The 17,722-nt window shown below is 50.3% G+C and overlaps 2 protein-coding genes across 5 annotated transcripts; one reads left to right on the top strand and one right to left on the bottom strand.

The window, feature by feature from the left end:
• Positions 1 to 2,674: 2,674 nt before the first annotated feature.
• On the bottom strand, positions 2,675 to 6,657 carry LOC141749066 (uncharacterized). The gene is made up of 7 exons (XM_074602140.1): positions 6,284 to 6,657; positions 4,622 to 4,637; positions 4,300 to 4,453; positions 3,827 to 4,083; positions 3,543 to 3,628; positions 3,066 to 3,184; positions 2,675 to 2,904 (listed from the first exon to the last, which is right to left on the bottom strand). The coding sequence occupies exons 1-7, from the start codon at positions 6,655 to 6,657 to the stop codon at positions 2,675 to 2,677; spliced, it is 1,236 nt and encodes a 411-aa protein (XP_074458241.1).
• LOC141748547 (nucleoporin NUP35-like) lies at positions 6,514 to 16,836 on the top strand. 4 transcript variants are annotated; one of them, XM_074600798.1, is made up of 11 exons: positions 6,528 to 6,672; positions 7,438 to 7,522; positions 8,181 to 8,266; positions 10,846 to 10,973; positions 12,505 to 12,565; positions 13,174 to 13,315; positions 13,711 to 13,780; positions 13,871 to 13,999; positions 15,559 to 15,729; positions 16,126 to 16,156; positions 16,621 to 16,836. In XM_074600798.1, the coding sequence occupies exons 3-11, from the start codon at positions 8,182 to 8,184 to the stop codon at positions 16,731 to 16,733; spliced, it is 930 nt and encodes a 309-aa protein (XP_074456899.1). In that variant the 5' UTR covers positions 6,528 to 6,672; positions 7,438 to 7,522; position 8,181; the 3' UTR covers positions 16,734 to 16,836. The 4 variants fall into 4 exon arrangements, with proteins under 4 accessions (XP_074456897.1, XP_074456899.1, XP_074456898.1 ...); XM_074600796.1 differs by lacking the exon at positions 7,438 to 7,522 and having other exon boundaries at positions 6,514 to 6,672; XM_074600797.1 differs by lacking the exon at positions 6,528 to 6,672 and having other exon boundaries at positions 7,383 to 7,522.
• Positions 16,837 to 17,722: the final 886 nt, after the last annotated feature.

The following is a 17,722-nucleotide window of genomic DNA, read 5'->3' as shown; positions in this document are numbered from 1 at the left end:
TCCTGGGGCGTGTTGAGGATAACTTCGTGAAATAGCTGGTGACGAAGCCGACAAGGGAAGGTGGCCTGCTAGACCTGTTGTTTGAGAACAGAGGAGGACTTGTGGGGGATGTGACAGTTGGAGGCCACCTTGGGCTTAGCGATCATGAAATGATAAGAGTTTTCAATGGAGAAGCTTCTTAGAAAAGCAAGGAGGGGGGTCAGCAGAACTGCCACCTTGGACTTCCAGGGGGCAGATTTTGATCTTTTCAGGAGCCTGGTTGACAGAGTCCCTTGGGAGGCAGTCCTGAAGGGCAAAGGAGTCCAGGAAGGCTAGACGTTTTTCAAGGCATCTTAGAGGCACAGGAGCAGCCTGTCCCCATGTGCCAAGAAATGAGCCAACAGGGAAAAAGACCAACCTGGCTGAACAGAAAGCTCTGGTCGCAACTCAGTCAAAAAAGGAGAGTTTATGCCTTTTGGAAGGAAGGGCAGGCCACTCATGAGGACTACAAAGATGTTGTGAGGCTATGTAGGGAGAAAATTAGAAGGACCAAAGCCCAGCTAGAACTTTACCTGGCTTCTTGTTGGGCCCACCAGCTGTGGAAGTGCTCAGCAAGGGCAAGAGCAAGAGAAGAGCAGTCCCAGAAGGCCTTCCAAGGCTGGGGAGCAATGTCCCTGTGCCAGGGCAGTGCTGCTCCACTCAGAGCCCGTCTCTCCCCAGCGCTGCCTGCCCCAGCACAGCACCGTGATGGGAGACACTGGTGGACATGGCTGGGGTTGCTGTGGGAGCCACAAAGGCACCTTGTGATGTGCAGGGGGGACACAGTGGGCTCTGGGGCTCTGGGGCACAGAGGAGCCGATCCTACTCCATTCCTCACCAACTCCTAGGAGCGTGGGCTTTTCCCACATTACTCGGAAACAAAAGGAACTACAAGATACCAGGTGACCCATGATTTTACTATTTGTCTCTATGGAAAGTCCTGGCTTGAGAAGAGTAGCTGGACAGGGTGACATTACAGACACGCCAGCATGACACAATTCACCCCAACACCGAGCTCCTGCTTCTGTGGAGGTCCCTCCATTTTGACACTTCAACAAGCACCACACCGGGCTGAGGTCAGAGGCACAGGCCGCTGGAAAAACCCTTCTCCCCCGTTCCGGTGAACGACTGTTGTGAACAATTAAAGAAGTCGACACTCTTGCAACTTCTCCGTTGTGTTCTTATTCATCTCTTTCCCGAGCTCCTTGTGTCCCAAGGAGAGATGGGTTTCTGCAAAAGAAGAGAGACTCTTCTAAAACAACAGTGCAGGTTTTGGGAGATCTTTGCCCACACGCAGACCCCTTGCGTGGCTTCAGGTCGGGACACTGAGGGCAGCGTAGCTGTTTCTCTCCCTCCATTCACCCTTTCTCTGCAGCCTCTCCAGCAGCAGTGGTTTGCTCCCAGGCTGTGCCAGACCTTCCCCAAAAGCCTTTCTCTTCCCACCAGGAAGCTAAAGGAGCAACGAGCTGGGAAGAAACAGTCCCCTCTCGGGCCCAGAGCAGCCTTGCGCTTAGTTAGGCCTTCTACACATGGCCAAATAACATGGCCTCGTGTGTTTCCTGAGGCTACAGAAGAGAGGGCAACATTGGAAAGTGAGGACCTCGCCCCTGGTGATGGAAGAACCCAAGGGGGGACCTTAGCCATGACATCAATCATAGAATCAGAACTGAGGGCTCTTTGAGGAGTCCCCACTGTCCCCCCAGCTCTGCGTTTCTGCAAGGAAATAGCACCCAAGGATGGCACAGGTCAACATCACCTACCTGTTTTGCTACCGGAAGTCCTGTTCACTCCAGCCAGGGTCCCTCCATCTTGGAGACCACCGATCTGGCCTTCAGTGGTTGGCGTTGCATAGATGTGGACGCCTTCTACACTGGTGGCACCAAAAGGGAGGGATCAAAGCTGTATCCCGCTAATATGGTCTTCTGCGGTTCTTTCAGCACTGACCAGAACATCTCAGGCCTTGATTTTAGCAATTGTTCTGTCTCAGGTCTTGGTGGTTGTGGAATGAAGACCTTGCAGGTGAGCTCCTCAGGCAGCCTAGCCTCAGAGCTCGTTGGCAGCAATTTGCTTTGGAAGGAAACTGTCTTTTCTTCCTGTCCTTCTCCTCTGCCCTTGAGAGGTTTCGCTGCCTGTGCTTGGCTCCGCGTTGATGCTTGGCTTTTCTGCTGGGATCTGCCTTTGAACTGGCTGGTCACAGGCTGCCTTTTTCCAGAGGAGTCTCTCGGGATCCTTGGAAGCCCCCTGAAAGGACACAACGGGAGCAGTCTGCGTGAGGACACAATGGGTTTGCAGCCACATCGTGCCCCTGTGAGCCATGTGCCTCTCTAAGCCAGGCCCCCTGAGCCAGAACACTGGGCCGACACACGGCTGTCCCGGTGCACAGCTCTGGAGGCCATGCTGGGGCTCTCCTGAGGGGAAGGAGAGGAGCCAGCCCTGTGAAACTGGGGGCTCCCGGCAGCCTCATCCCACCCCTCCGGGCTCTGCCTTCTCCACTCTTGGGTGGTGATGAACAGTGAGAGTTTGGGGTGGGGAATGGGCTCGTGCTGGGTCAGCAGACAATCCTGTGCAGATGCCAGCCCTAAGCTTCCAGACTCACCTGATGTGAGACTTCTTCCTCTTCTCCATCTCCTCCATTGCCTGGAGCTGTCAGGCTTCATTACGCATCAAGGTGGAATAAGTGTGCGAGGACAGTTGAGGAAACCTCACTGGAACTGGGAAAGAAAGACCTTGTCAGAAGAACTTGGCTGAGATGCTGCTGCCCTGAGGAGGAGCTGGGTGGTGCCAGTGACGGGACAGGGGCTCTTGCAGAGGGGTCGTTTCCCAGGGGCCTTGAATTGTCATCCTCCCCCTGTTCCCTTGGGCACATCCCAACCTTTGGGTTCGGTTCTGTGGAAGCCAAAGTGTCGTTAGCAAAAAAGGCTGCGCCAAGCTGTCATGAAGCTTCAGCACAAGTTGGAGTCTTTTGACAATCATTGCCGAAGGATTTTGCCCAATATATCACAGAAGCTGGTTGGCTATGTATGGAAAGGAGCCGGGAGTAGCTTTACCTTTTGTGCCTTGTCCGAGAGCTGGAAAACCATCTTTTTTCTCCTGATTTTCCTCACCAGGGACTTTTGCCAAGGTGGAAACCTTGGGCGGTGGTTTGGGCACAAACTCCAGTACAAACCTGGAGAAAACAAGATGACACCGGCATGACCCACGGCACCATCAGCCCCTGCTGCCATCACCTGCTCACAAGCAGATTTTGGCATTGCACACAAAAATGTTTTTTTCCCAAGCTGACTACACCCCATCCCAGAGGACCACCCCGGGAAATGGAGTAACCCTGCAAAGAAGTCCGGGCCATGATGGGAAGAAGGTGTCGCCTAAAGTCCTCCATCTTTCCCATCAGATCTGCCTCACAGGAGTGACCACGGGCTGGGGACATCCATGACAGTCGCTGCCTGGTGCCGCTGTGTCACAGGGAGCAAACGCTACCAGACCACAGCTGAGCAGCTAGAGGCTGCTTCCACAGATGTACTCACTCTGGAAAGATGATGACATGGCCAGAAAATGTCAGGGAGGCCAGAGGTACCACCTGGGACACCACCATGTCCAGCAGCTGGGGGACCTGTGACGGAGGAGCACAAAGATGCCACGATGTCCTCAGCATGGCTGAGGCATTTCATATTGGAGGAGCCCGAGGCAGTGAGAGTTGGTAGGACCGTAGCTCTCGCCTGGCCCGAGGGGCTGGCGGTGGGCCACATGCAAGCGGTGCTGGGGCACCGCTGTGGGACTGCACAGGCCGTGGAGAAGCCAAACCGCTCACCTTAAACCCAGCTATTGCCAAGTTCCTCGTCCCAGACATCCTCTCCAGAAAGGTGCAAAAATACTTCATTTTTACCCTCCTGTCTTCGATGAGGAGCACTCCTACGTCCCTCAGGACAAGGGCGATGTTCTCCCCCTTCCCCAGGCAGTGGGACAGGAGGGAAGCGGTGCCTTGGATGCAGGCCTCCGCCTTCAGCCGGGACACAGAGGCTGCCGCGGCCACCTTGGCGTATGCGAGGGGCTCCACCTCCTTGTTGCCTGGAAAACCACAGGAGAGGGATGGAGACACTCAGCCAGTGGTATCCTTCTGCAGGCATTTCCCAAGGGCTGCGTATTACAATCATGGCATCACCCAGAGAAACCCCAGTTTTGGGCCTGCTCTGCAGAGGGGGAGTTGCTTTCGGGAAGCATTTTGGATCCAGGGAAGGGATGCAAGGACTGTGCAGCCAGCCGGGGTTTAATCCGCCGTCTTACCGGGCAGGTAGGCCTTGTCATCCGTCAGGTTGTGGCCAACTGCAAGGTTTGTGGCCAGGTGAAACGTGGGGCTCTGGATAGTCACGGCCCTGTCTCTAACCTGGATCCGTTGGAGGACAGTGTCGAAGGAGCCGAGGGAGGGAATCCGGACCCCCTGCAAGTGGACGAGAAGGGAAGGGCCCCAATACCGCGCCCTGGGAGACAGCAGTCGTGACCGGCCGCCAACTTGATTTAAATCCATTCACCACCACTCTCTGGGCTTGGCCATACAGCCAGTTTTTACCCAGTGAAGTTTATGCCTGTCCAAGCCATGAGCAGCCACTTTCTCCAGGAGAATGCTGTGGGAAACGGTGTCAGAGGATATGCCCGCATGGGTCCCCAGCCTCAGAAACTACTTGAAAATTTCACTAGAAATCCTGCTCCAATACACTTTTTTCCTCTTCCCACTCTAAAAAAAATCCTCTGGCCAATGTTTTGAAATACTATTGAAGCAGCCAAGGCTTAATCCAGGATTACAGCATAAAACAGTTGCATGCAGACAGCAAGTGGTTTCATCTCATATTAAAACGTGTGCAAGCGGGACTTTCATTGGACATTTAATTTCCTTTTTCAATATATATAATAAAACTTATTTTCTTTGCAGAAAAACCTCAGTCTGAATAACAAAGACCTTTCAGGAACTTTAACAAGGTTTAGTAAAAGAATAATGTAAAAGAATTAAAGAAAAGCTCTGTACCCATCACTAGCTACAGAACACCATGGTTCCCTCTATTCCTGTGAAAACCAAGCTTTGAAAGTTGGCCAAGCGGTGAAAACAATCACAGGCGAGTCTTTATAAAAATCTAATGTCGGTTTAAGCACGATGCATGATCAACCACTTCACGAAAAGTTTCCTGCAAGTCTTCAAAAGCAACCCAAAAAGTAATTGTGTGTTATGTACTACTGCCCAGAAGATTTAACAGTTATTGTCTATGTATGCACATTTTCTCTCACTTATTTAGAGGGATTCCATTTTGAGTAATGCCTTAACTCAAAAAAATTGTGACACTTTTGTTCAGAAGCCAGGCTGGCTGGTTTGTGCTGGAGCTGCTGCAGAGCCTTCAGCACCTGCACCCAAGGACCCCAGCACAGGCAGCAGCAAGGGTCAGAAATATGCACAGCGCTGGGATTGTGCAGGCAACAGGACGCCATCTCCCTCCGGACCAGAGTGTCCTTCTCCCCCAGAGGCTGGTGCTTCTCTTTGCTCAGGTTCCTGTCCGGCTGTTGGAGAAAAGCACACCAGCTTTTAAATATCCTTACTCTTGAAGCAGCGCTCAGCCATCTCTATGTATCTCTAAGGATGCTGTGATGCTATATAATATCAAGGAATGTAGACTATGAAAAGATTGTTAAAAATCTATTTATAAAGAGATATTCAAGAGTCAAAATATGTCTAAACAGATAGCTAGTCTAATTAGATGTTCTATATAATAGGTGTTAACATATAAGCCTAAACAGATCTAAATCGTAACAGATATTCTATAGAAGTGTAAATAGCCAATTTGTATTCTCTGAGGATATATATGTGTGTAAATAGATACAGAAGTGGAAATGTCTGTGCCGTACGTTTCTAAAATGCAAAGAAAGCCTGTTTCTACCTCTAAGGATTCTATGACATTATATTGTATAAAGAAGTTTAGACTACGAAAAGTCTATGAAATTTGTCCTCACATTCATCCTCATACGTCTCCTCCTTTTAGAAGGAGGAAGATAATTGTACAAGATACAAAGGAATTATATATGAATTCAGTAATAGTGGTACAAACATTATCCTTGACAAATATAAAGTCAAAATTGGGCCGAGCAGTGCGCCAGGCTTTTTTCGTGCTTTCGCAAACAAATCTCTACAGTTTTTAAGAAGAAAAAGCCGTGTTTTGGTGAATCCCGCCTGCCCGGCCGCACGGCCCCGCCGCCATGGCACCGGCCCCCGCCGCAGCGCCCTCACCATGGCAAGCGCTGTGGCGCGCATGCGCGGGAGAATGGGCCAATCACAGCGCGGGCACCGCGCTCCCATTGGTCGGGTGGCGTCGCTTCGCCGCGCTCCGATTGGCCGGAGCGCATCGCCGGGGCGGGGCAGGATGGGGATTGACGGCGAGGATTGACGACCACTGGAGCCCAGCTGCCTAGGAGCGGAGTGGGCGATGGCCAATGGGCGCGCGGCGTGGGCGGGCCGTCGGCGGCGGGCCGGAAGGGAAGGGGGCGTGGGGAAAATGGCGGGCAGGTGGAAGCGGGCGCGGAGGGGCCCGTGGGGAAAGCGGGTCCTGGCGGGCGGGTCGTCGCGGTCCGGTCCGGGGCCGCGGCGAGCACGTCGTGAAGCATCGGGACCTCGTCAAGGTGAGGCAGGGGGCGGCGGGGTCCCGAGGCGAGACGGGGGGACGTGAGGGGGGCACGGGGAGCCTGCGTGGTCACTGTGGTGTCGGAGGGGGCTGGCTGGGCCCGGCTTCCCGCGGGGTCCCTTCGGCCGGGAGGGGTTGGGGTGCGCTGCTGGCGATGCCGGAGCAATGAAACCCGGAGCGGCGGTCCTCGAGCGGCGGCCGGGCCGAGCTGGTGCCGCCCCGCAGGGACGCGGGGCCGGGCCCTCGGTAGTTCCCCAGCGCTCCCCACAACCGTCTCCAACAAGTTTTTTTGCCCAAGGAGAGGCTACGTTTAAAAGTTAATGAGTTTCCTCTCAAACGTGCCCCTCCATGCAATTGAGTTATGATAACGAAACCCCCCAAAATGACACAACTCGTGGAGATCTGGGCCGTTTCTGGACACATATTGCTTGCGGGCAAATGTCCTCGGGGTACAGATGGTCTGCACGTCACGCTCTGAGGAGACAGTCTGCTGAGAGAGGGGAAGACACAAGGTCCTGGGGTTTTTGTTTGTTTGTTTTGTGGGGATGTGAGTTTTTGGGGGGGCGTGTGTGTGTGTGTGTGTGTGTGTGTGCTTTCAAAAAGAGAGTGCGATGTTGACTGCAGGTGGCAGCCTGCAGAGCTCTGCTGCTGCCTGAGCTCTCCTTGTCTTTTTCCCTCCTCTTTCAGGGCTGTGACTTTCAGTCGGGTAATTTTAGAAGAGCAGTTAAGTGACTTGTCTGTGTAAAAGTGCTGGTAATTGCAGGAAGGTAACTGCTTGAACCCGTTGTGAAAATGTTGGCTCCAAGTGGAATTTCTGAAGGAAGAGCAGCCATGTCAGGAAGCGAATGGCAAGTTGCGCATCCTCTGAAAGGGGTGCGGGTGAAGCTGAGCTTGGGCGTGCAGCCTGCGCTGTCGGGGACGCTCGGGGGCTCCTCGCCAAAGCAGCCGGGCGTGCGCGGGCACCCGCAGGGTTGCGCTCTGGTCTGAGAGCGTGCCCTGCTTTTGCTGTTGGGCGAGGGAATAGAGCGTGTGCCCGGTAAAGCCAAGGGCAGCCAAAAGCTGGGAGGGAGCCTGCGCGGGTTTGGTGGCGCAAGGGCAGTTTGAAAAGATCGTGGCCGTCTGGAGAAACGGCCTGGGAAAAACAGCTGCTTTGTTGCAAGGAGGCAGTTTGGAAGGACACGTGGTTGCTGCACCCTTTAAGAAAAATATTCAGCTCAGGACGTATAGGGTGAGGAGACCTAGGCTCTGCTTGGCTCGAGAAAATGTCCGTAGGCGTCTGTGCCTGTCAGCTGCGTGTGCTGGGGAAAGTGGCTCTGGGGGAAGTAAAGCTGCCAGCGAGTCAAAAAAATGCCAAGCTCTAGTGGCCGGTATCAATTACTGTGCCAGAGATGGTGCCCAATGCTTTTTCCTCCACTCGGCTGCAGCCTCTGCAAACCCCCACGGAAGAAGGAGGCCTTGGACTGCTACCCAGCTTTGGGCTAAAGGTTTTTTTTCCTCTCTCGGCAGAATGTCAACTGCCAGCGTTTCTCCGTGGTTGCCCTTTTGTTGTGCGGTGACAGCGCAGGACCGATGGAAAGGATCCGGAGTGCTCTGTGAGTACGAGGTACGTCTGCGATGGGTGTCTGCTTTCTTCCGAAAGTCCTGGTAGTGTGGACTTTGAAGTTAACACGAGGGCTTCGTCAGCTCTCCTTCTATAGTTTTTGTATGAAATATTTTAACAAAACAGTACAAATAATATAAGGTCTGTTCTGGCGCACGTTAGGCCCATGCAAGGCGTACTTCCCTGCATTTGCTTTCTCTTCCTGAAAGCACAGTCGTCTTCTCTTTCTGTGTGCTTGCTCTTAAGTGATGCTGTGAAAATAATTGTGGACTAAAAGGGGGAAGAAACTGTTTGTGAGATTTCAGATGTTCAGGAGAAGCAGGCTCTGTGTTCCTGATAAAAGCTTTATGCTTTTCAGTCAGTCAGTGTTTAGGATACCTTATAGCAGGACTCGAGAAACCTTACTGAGATGCTGGCATCTGTCCTAAAGCAATCGAGGTCCAATTGCTTTTCCACGAAGCATCAGCAGCCTCGTAACTAGTGAGGGTGAGTCCTGCTGTGGTTTTGCCGAGTGGTTGCTTCCATGGTGTCCTTTGTCCGTAACATAAGGTGTGTCATTTTGATGTTGGTTGGAAAGAGATTTTCCAAAATAGAACCGTTTCTCACTGAAGGCACTTGCCTTTTTATGAAGCTCCCGTCAGAGCGGGCCCTCAGAGATGAAGCACTGGGCCATAGAAGTCGTGAGCAACGAGACTTGGCGCTCTCTTTGCACTTCTTTGCCGGCCTTTGTGCTCTCGGTTGTAACAGTGGAGATATCATAGAACCCTGTTCCTATGGATTGCAGCCCCGGGGATTTGATTTCCTCCCCCCCACCCCCCGACCTTCGAGAGTAAAACCATTGGGAGGGATCTCTTATCTCGCTGATTTTTCTATGCTAAATGAAACTTTTTTAAAAAAAAGCTGAAACTGTGTCATTTACAAACTGACTGGCAGCGTTTAAAACTGCCACTGCTAATTAGCTGTGGCGTACACTTGGCGAGGCGCACTGAAGCAGTTAGGTATTTGTTGCACGTGTTTAAAAGGAGAGGCAACTGAATGTAATGGGCTCTTTTCCCCTGGTATTTTGACGGGGAGCTCTGGACTTCTGCATTTCTGTATGCCATCACCTCCTGGAACAGGTAGATGTCCTGTGAAACTAGATAATCGACTTTGTTACTGCTTTCCTCAATAGACAAAAATCATCCCGAGGTTTCTGAGGTGATTTTCCCGCGTGTGCTGAGCGAGGCTTCTGGAGCGCCGGTCGCCCCTCGCTCGTCGGCTCCCGGCCCGCAGGAGCGGCTCCCCCCGGCCCGACACCCGAACGCGGTCTGCCAGCGCAGCCCCGTCTGTTTCTCGGGGAAAGCCCTTGGCCGTGCAGACGCCTCCGGGCCCAGCACAGGCTTCCCCCGGCCCGGCCCGGCCCGGCCCGGCCGTCTTGGCCGCGGGGCCGCCGCCCCTTCCCGGCCCCGCGCCCCCTGCGCCTCTGCCCCGCGCCGCCGGGCCCCGCGCGCGCCGCTCCCGCCGGCCGTTGGGCTCGCGCGGAGCCGTTGGGCGGCGCGAGGCGCCTCGGGGGTGGCGGTTGCCCGGCCGAGGTCGCCCGGCTCTTCCCCCCGGCGCTGCCCGCGCTCCGCTGGCCGCGTTTTAGAGGCTGTTGGAGTTAGCGCAGCAGACGAGGCGATGGCTCCCGGCGCCCCGGCCTCACCCAAGGCAGGAGACGAGGCTCGGTTTCTGCCCGAGTTCCTCACGGGCGCTTTACCCGATTCAGTGGGTCGGCCCGTACCAGATTTACGCGGCCGCACAGTCAGCGTGTGGGAATTTTGGGCACTACTTGCAGGTCAGAGTTGGTTGCGTGCTGAAAACTTGTCCTGAAAGTCAAAATTTGGTCAAGATAATTGTCGATACTCCTGTCTTTCAATTTCAAGCAGAATTGGACTCCGTGATCCCTATGGGTCCCTTCCAACTTGAGATAGTCTAGGGTTGGTGGTCTCCTGCTTGACGATCTTGTCTGCCCTGCCACCCCCCGGTGCCTCCAATACAAGCCGCTGAGGGAAATATTCATGAAATTGAAAATAGTCATGTGAATTTCACCTGGTAGTTTTTAAAAGGGTTTACTACAGCCTCAGGGTGTCAACTCGAGGCAAGAGGGAACCAGGAAGACGGTAACACAGGCCTCCCAGAAGGGGTGGTTAAGTATGTCACTGGAACTGGAAACCTTGCTGGGAGGAGAGTGCTTTGTAGAATACACTGTAACAGTTCTTGGATGTCTCTGGGGTTTTTTGTTTCTCTGGTTGGTTGTTGTTTTTTTTTTTCCCCTTGGGGTAAACATACAAAATGTTCAGAGATGTGCCAAGGTCTTTCAGTCAGTTTAATTCTTGATACGTGTGTAAGGAAGCAGGTTGTGACACCTGTGCGATATTTACATAGAACAATCCAACCTGAAGAGTTTGGTAGGCCAGATGGTTTTGCAGGCCTCCAGTGAAAGAATCAACAGCCTTCCCTGGCCAAAATTCCTGTTGAACTTTCAAGAACAAGTAGCAGCAGAGTAAAATTCCAAGACTTCTCAGGCTCTTCATTTGTTCCTTTTGATTGCAGGGTTATCGTCCTCACTACCAGAAGTCCCTAAGGGTAAAGATAGAAGTGGTGCTCCACCAGTCAGAAGCCTGCGTGACGAATTCTTTAGACCTGGACTTGGATCAACACCTCTAGGCTCAAGAATACCAGTAAGTGGCTTAGATACCAGCCTGCTCGTAGGGGAAGATGTGAGGTAGTTTCCTGCTTCAGTGAATTCTTTTAACTGAGTTGTATCAACTGCCGTAGCAGAATGCCTGGTGGGTTCTTCGGCTCATGCTGTCGCGTAGTCTGGTTGCTTGGTGAGCCTGTTCCTGTGCGGCCCAAACGCGAGCTGCAGTGGTGGAGCTGTCTCCTACTGGGTTTGAGTTTGGGTACTGTAGAGAATGACAAATGCAAATCCTGCCTCTGCTATGCTTTGTCCATGACAAATGCAGTCTTGTTGCAGCTTTTCACCGTCCGGTAAATGTATTGGGCTGCTGATTGCCAGAAGGGTCCAAATATGTGTTATCTTTTCTTTTTGTGGGCACTAGAGGCATTTCCTGAACTAGGAGGAATTTTGCGCTGAGAGCGATATCTCACCAAACTTTGGGCCGGGAGGTGGGGTTGATTTTGAAAGAGTAACAGTAAAATTTCTAGAAGGTCATTCTAACAATAAGCGCCGCTACCTCCTTCAACTGAGCAGTCAAGTGATAGTTGGTTCTTTTTTGGTGAACATGATTCTGTTGATACAAGGAGAAGGCCTCACTGAATGAGCAGTCTTTTGTGTGCGTGTTGCCTTCTGAAAAGTTTATTCTGCAAGTTTGAGTTCTCTGGGAAGGAGGGAACCCGACTGTCCTAAAGGACAGGATATTTAAAAAAGCCCCAATAAAAATGAGCAGCTATCAGAAGGCATGTCGCTAGGCCTCCTGGTGCTCCAGTTTGTTTGATCTTGTACCTACCAAATGCCATGGTTCGGGCTAAAAATGTACTGAAATAGTTTGGGATGTTGAAATCCTTCTATGTTAAAAAGAAATAACTCCTTCAGTGCAGTTGCGCTCAGTCGTTGAGAGGAAAAGGAAGCGAGTGCGGAGGCTTACAAGTGGGGGTGATGCTCTCATGATTTCTAAGCCTTTTAGACAGTGAAAATCGGATGCTGGTGACTTGTGATCCTGGCATCCTTTCCGTCGGGAGGCAGGTGAATGCGTGAGTTGCTCTACTCCAGCAACAGTGAGATGCCTGTTTTGAAGAAGTTAACCTATAAGTTTCTGAGCGTCAGTACCTAAAGCTACTTGGTTTCCCAAAGCATACGGGATTGGTGTTAGGTAAGGGTTTTTTCAGATCCTGTTACCTAAAGCTCACCCTAAGCCTAACTAAGCTTTCTTCTTGTAGACCTTGTAAGGCTGAGTAATCAGCTGGAAATTCCAGAACGTAAGAGTTGAGGCTCCTGGATGTCCAGACTCTCTGCTAGACTCTATGTCAGAATGTAAAAACACTGTCACATAACTTTTCATGAACAACTTTTAGTCGTCTTGTATTAAGTCTACGTGGAAACGTCTGTTCTTAGTCTTAAAAGCCAGGAGTAACTTAAGGCAAACAGTTACTCTTCTTGTCTGGTGCTTAAGTTCCCTGGAAATGATCTCTGCTGATCCGAGAAGTGTACCTGTAAGAATGATTTGTTACGCTTTCTGTGTTTTAATGCAGGCCAGCTTTTCTGTAACACAGAGCCCATTGGTTGGAAGCGTGCCATCAACTCCTGGATCAGGTAGATGTCCTGTCAAAACAGATAATCGGCTCCCTTACTGCTTTCCTCAATAGACAAAAATCATTGCTGCATCAGCTCCTTGCTAATTTATGAAGGAGTGGCATCTTTCTTTACTAGCTTTGCAAAAGGTACGTGGATGTGAAATACTTTTCCACTCTGAGAGCGACTGAATTGCAATCAACTTTACTTACGCCTTCTTCAAAATGTGTTGTTGAACTGAGCACAGAGGTGGTTGTACTTGAGTGAAGCCACTGAGACGGATGGGTCTTCTTCCATCTTCATAAAGTTCCCTATCTTCTGTATGAACCTGTGGCTTCTTGCTAAGCTTAATTGTGCTGCCTTGTTCCTGTTTGGGGTCTGTGTTCAGCTGCTGGTGTCCAGGGCTGAAGGGGAAAGTTAGGGTGTGAGTCATAAAATTTCCTAGCGTGCTTGCAGACGTGAAGGTCGGGTTGATTTGCTGGTTGTCTGTGTCTGCAGGTGAATCTCCCCCAGGCTCTTCCATAAGCAAATGAAATGCTTGCTACTGACTTGATTCTTTCCGTGTAGGCTCCTAAGCTTGTCTGTCTGGCAAAAGTAATTTGTGAAAGAATGCCATTTCAATTTGACAGCTTCAAGTATGTTCGGTCCTGCAAGCGTTGGGCAGCCTAGGAAGACGACTCTTTCTCCTGCTCAGCCAGATCCTTTTTATACTCGAGGTGATTCCCAGAGGTCAGAGGATCAATGGGATGCCGCATGGGTAACTGTATTTGGGTAAGTGGATTTCCAAAGTATTAGAAAAATCAGGGCTGAAATCTCGGCAACGTGTGGAAAGAGGTACTTGGACGTGCTCTTTTCTGGCATTCCTAGGTTCTGCCGGAAATACAGCTGTGGTTAAAGCCAGTAACTGCACCGATGTTAGTGAAGCACCTGAACTTAAGCTGCCTGTTATTTTTTTTTTCAAGTTAGAAAGGCAGCCTTCTAACCATCGAGGTGTGGTGAAGTAAAAGAGCCTAGCTGAGAATATTCCTCAAGTCGCTGCTTCTGAAATGGCACGAACGCCCTTGGCTCTTTTGGATTTCTGAAAACCCTTCATAGGGTTCTGTTGTAGCACCAGACTCCATAAACTACTCATTGTAATTTTTTGCATATTTTCTCCCATGTTTCAGATTTCCTCAAGCATCAGCTTCCTATCTTCTTCTACGATTTGCTCAGTATGGAAACATATTAAAGCATGTGGTATGTCTTAGCTTGAGATCAATTTCTGAAAAGCTTCTGGCTCGTTCTTTAAAAGGCTGAGCGTCACAGTTGTCCCTTAATCTCACCTAGGTGTCCGACACAGGAAACTGGATGCATATTTGCTATCAGTCTAAGCTTCAAGCCCGGAAAGCCTTAAGCAAAGATGGAAGAATTTTTGGTGAATGTATCAGGATTGGTGTCAAGCCCTGTACGGATAAAGTAAGTTAACAGTTGTTTTTATTGAAGTAGAAGGCACTGTGGTTTTGGGCTTCCTCTTTATTTGTCCCGACGTCTTCTATTTTTTCCGTTTTGAATTGCAAAGCCTAGGAACGTAACTTCTGTGGGCAGAGTCTCTCCTACCTTACATAAGCGTTTGGCAAAATTTCCTGCCGAGAAGGTTCACGATTGGAAAGTTCTGTGCTGCTTGGAAGTCACCCTGCCCCCACCAAACCATGTTCCTTTCTTTTCAATAGTGGCTGGAGTGGGGCTGGCTGTATTTCAAGCTAATTTGATCACGGGCTGTTAGTTTTTAGGCGTCGACAGTGCTCTGCCCATGAATTCCTGCAACCCTTTGCATTGGTTACCGTACAGGTGCGGGCTTCTGGTAGGGCTTCTGGTCTCTTCTTACCTTCTTTGCAGTTTTGGCGTCCAGTTTGTATCAATGACTGAATTGCCCAAAAGCTGAAACTCGAGAAGCAACGATCCAAGACACGTAATTGTCAGGTCTCTGGTCTTTGTTGCTTTGAATTTTCTGTCTCTTGTGCACGGTGTGTCCACTTTCAAATACCAATGAATAAGCCCATAATCCTTAACCTGTATTTTTGGAGGCAAGGGAGAATTCTGGAGACCAATGCGTTTGTGGGTTTGGCGTTAGTCTGTAAAGCTCGTCCTTGCAATTGGCAACTAGATAGCATGGCTTTGACAGGAGTGCTTGGGCTTCTGATTTAAAAGGAGCAGTTAGTTGCCCGGCTCAGTGCCCCCTGTGTTGAGCAGAGCGAGCTGCCGCCCCCACTGGAGACTACTCCTATCCTGTGTTTTGGATAGCCACCTCCTGCCAGATGTGCTGCTGGATTCCTGTTGTCTTGAGGCTGGTTGAAGGCTCTGCTCCGCTGAGTTGAAATGTGGCAAATTGGGTCTCCCCAGGCTGGTTGTCATTTCCCACCTTGTTTCCTCTGGGCTCTTGGGGAACTCGTGGTTCCCATCAAGTCACTCGCTGCCTCTTCCGTTTGACGTGCATTCCCTTCTAAACACCAGCTTACAGAAACGGAGCCTTCTGACCGCTTTCTAGCGTTTGGTAAGGGGACTGAGTGAAACTCCGTGGCAAACTGAATCTGAGCCAAGAGCTGCAAGTTGGTAAAGGATTGGAGTCGCTCCTGTAGGGATCGGGTCAAAGATTTTGAGAAGTATTTAGAAAGAGGTGGTTGTGCCACGTATGTTCAGCTGGGCCTGAGAAAAAGATACTGCTTGAGGCTTGCTGCAAGTCTGACAATTTTTCTATTTTCTCTCGACTCTTTCAAACTTGGCTGCCACTGAGTACGTGCAGGGAAGAGATTTCAAGCTTCCACTGCTTCGCAATGGCATAATGCAACGTATCAATGCTTGCGGTGGGGGAAATGCTTGGTGGTGCTCTGTACTGACAGGCAATGTACCCGTGGTCTTTGCTGACTTTGAGATGCGAAGATACGTTATCAAATGATCCTAGATAATAGTTCTAGATAATAAGGGTTGAAATACAGCTTTTTAGTATCTGTTTACATTATGTCATGCCTCTTTTTAAGACTGTGATGGAAAACTTTGCAAGAAGCTCTGCGTCCCCGATGTCTTCAGTTTTCACTCCACCTACAAAATCCGTGGCCAGCACACCAGTACAGCCTGCAAATTATACGACAAGGTTCCCCACAATGAGACCTCTCGTACCACCATATAAAGCCTTCGCTAGTGACTACCAGGTAAGTTAAGGGGAACAGAAGCGTGTGTTTCTGTGTGCTGTCTCCTCTTAGTTGTATGAGGCTGTACGCACGTTCACTTCAATGTGAGCTTAGCCTTCACCTTTTCCTCCTGTCATTTCTTTCAAGATGTGTTTCAAGTACAAACTCTCTCTGTTCAGTCTCAAAAATAATAATAACAATAGCAGTAGTGATGACGATAATAATGATGATAGTAGGAATCAAATAAAGCGATTGAGGACTTGACGTGATTCCAGAGGTTTTGAAAATCTTTCAAACCTATTTTGTCAAAATCTAGTAACACTTTGGAAAAGAAAAAAACCCTGTGTATTTTAAAAAGAATTAACTGTGTGATCGCTGATTCTGTTTTCTCTCTTCCTCTTTCCCGCTGCCTTCTAGGTGTTTTTGGACGGAGAATCTCCTAGGAAAGGTGAAAGTATGGCATTTTAAACAATGGAATATGTGTTTGGCTGGTAACACACAGGAGGGAGTAAAACACCAAGTTGGTCAGGGTTTGAAGTAGGCTACTGGCATCCGTGGTTAGTTGTATAACTACTGGTGGCGGTATTTTAACTTACGTCTCACCTGTTATGCCTTCAGTTAATTCAGCAGATATGTAGCTTGCACTTTGAAGGCTGGTAATGTAGACGTGATTTTAAAAACTGAGTACGTGTAAAGAGAAGTGCTTTTTCCCCATTTGTGCTCTATTGTGTGATTGTAGAAAACGTATCAGCACTGACCATTTTTTTCCCTCTGTAATTACTTTCTGTAAATTACTTCCCAGTAAGTTGGAAATGTTTAAAATGGGGGGTTGTTTCCCGATGCCTTTGAACTTATTTTTTGTTTGGTTGTGGTTTGTTTTTTTGTTTTGTGTTTTTTTTTTGTTTTTGAAAGGTGGTGGACTCCTTGGAGGAAGAACACTGTGCACAGCTGGCTCCCCAGGACTGGGACTGTTCTTAGTATTTGTGATGTTAATGTTTTTTTTAGCATTCATTGCTGTTTTATAATTATCTCTGGCATCATGTTCTCAATGTCATAGCAACTTTTTAACTCGTTGTTTTATAGATAAAGCTAAATAAAGTTAAGTTTTTCCTTGTATTGTTTTTTAAATGGCTGTGAGGACGTTTTTCTGTAATGCATATAAACTGTGCTTCTATCAACAAAGTCATATTTTCCACTTCTTGGGAAGTAAAACTCAAGGGATCAGGGCCAGCCAGCATGGGTTTAGGAAAGGGAGGTCCTGCTTAACCAACCTGATCTCTTTCTGTGACGACGTGACCTGCCTTCTGGGCGCGGGGAAGGCTGTGGACGTTGTCTGTCTGGACTTTGGTAAGGCCTTTGTCACCGTCCCCCACAGCATTCTCCTGGAGAAGCTGGCGAATCATGGCATAGACAAGCGTACTCTTTGCTGGGTTAAAAACTGGCTGGATGGCCGTGCCCAGAGAGTTGTGATTAATGGGGTGAAAGCCTTGTGGCGGCCCGTCACCAGTGGTGTCCCTCGGGGCTCAGTTTTGGGGCTGGCTTTGTTTAATGTCTTTATCAACGATCTGGATGAGGCCATTGAGTGCACCCAAGGGCCGGGTCCTGCATTTCGGTCACAGCAAGCCCAAGCAACGCTTCAGGCTTGGGGAAGAGTGGCTGGAAAGCTGCCCGGCAGAAAAGGACCTGGGGGTGCTGGTGGACGGCCAGCTTAACATGAGCCAGCAGTGTGCCCAGGTGGCCAAGAAGGCCCACAGCATTCTGGCCCGTATCAGGAATAGCGTGGCCAGCAGGAGCGGGGAAGCGATGGTGCCTCTGTACCGGGCCCTGGTGAGGCCTCACCTCGAGTGCTGTGTTCAGTTCTGGGCCCCTCTGTACAAGAGGGACGTTGAAGTGCTGGAGCGTGTCCAGAGGAGAGCTACCAGGCTGGTGAGGGGTCTGGAGACCAGGTCATATGAGGAGAGGCTGAGGGAGCTGGGCATGTTTAGCTTGGAGAAGAGGAGGCTGAGGGGAGACC

This window comes from Larus michahellis, chromosome 9, assembly GCF_964199755.1.
Source record: "Larus michahellis chromosome 9, bLarMic1.1, whole genome shotgun sequence".
NCBI lineage: Eukaryota > Metazoa > Chordata > Aves > Charadriiformes > Laridae > Larus > Larus michahellis.
The sequence above is the reverse complement of the archived record's forward strand: the minus strand, read 5'-3'. Positions and strand labels throughout refer to the sequence as shown.

What these genes read in the sequence shown, in the direction of transcription:
- LOC141748547 (XM_074600796.1), top strand. Translation starts at nt 8,182, where the DNA reads ATGTCAACTGCCAGCGTTTCTCCGTGGTTGCCCTTTTGTTGTGCGGTG. An exon ending in GCATGGGTAACTGTATTTGG is followed by an intron (nt 13,316 to 13,710) that starts GTAAGTGGATTT and finishes CCCATGTTTCAG; the next exon opens with ATTTCCTCAAGCATCAGCTT. An exon ending in CGGAGAATCTCCTAGGAAAG is followed by an intron (nt 16,157 to 16,620) that starts GTGAAAGTATGG and finishes TGTTTTTGAAAG; the next exon opens with GTGGTGGACTCCTTGGAGGA.
- LOC141749066 (XM_074602140.1), bottom strand. Translation starts at nt 6,657, where the DNA reads ATGCTTCACGACGTGCTCGCCGCGGCCCCGGACCGGACCGCGACGACC. An exon ending in CATGTCATCATCTTTCCAGA is followed by an intron (nt 3,185 to 3,542) that starts GTGAGTACATCT and finishes TGTTTTCTCCAG; the next exon opens with GTTTGTACTGGAGTTTGTGC. An exon ending in TCTCGGACAAGGCACAAAAG is followed by an intron (nt 2,905 to 3,065) that starts GTAAAGCTACTC and finishes TGGCTTCCACAG; the next exon opens with AACCGAACCCAAAGGTTGGG.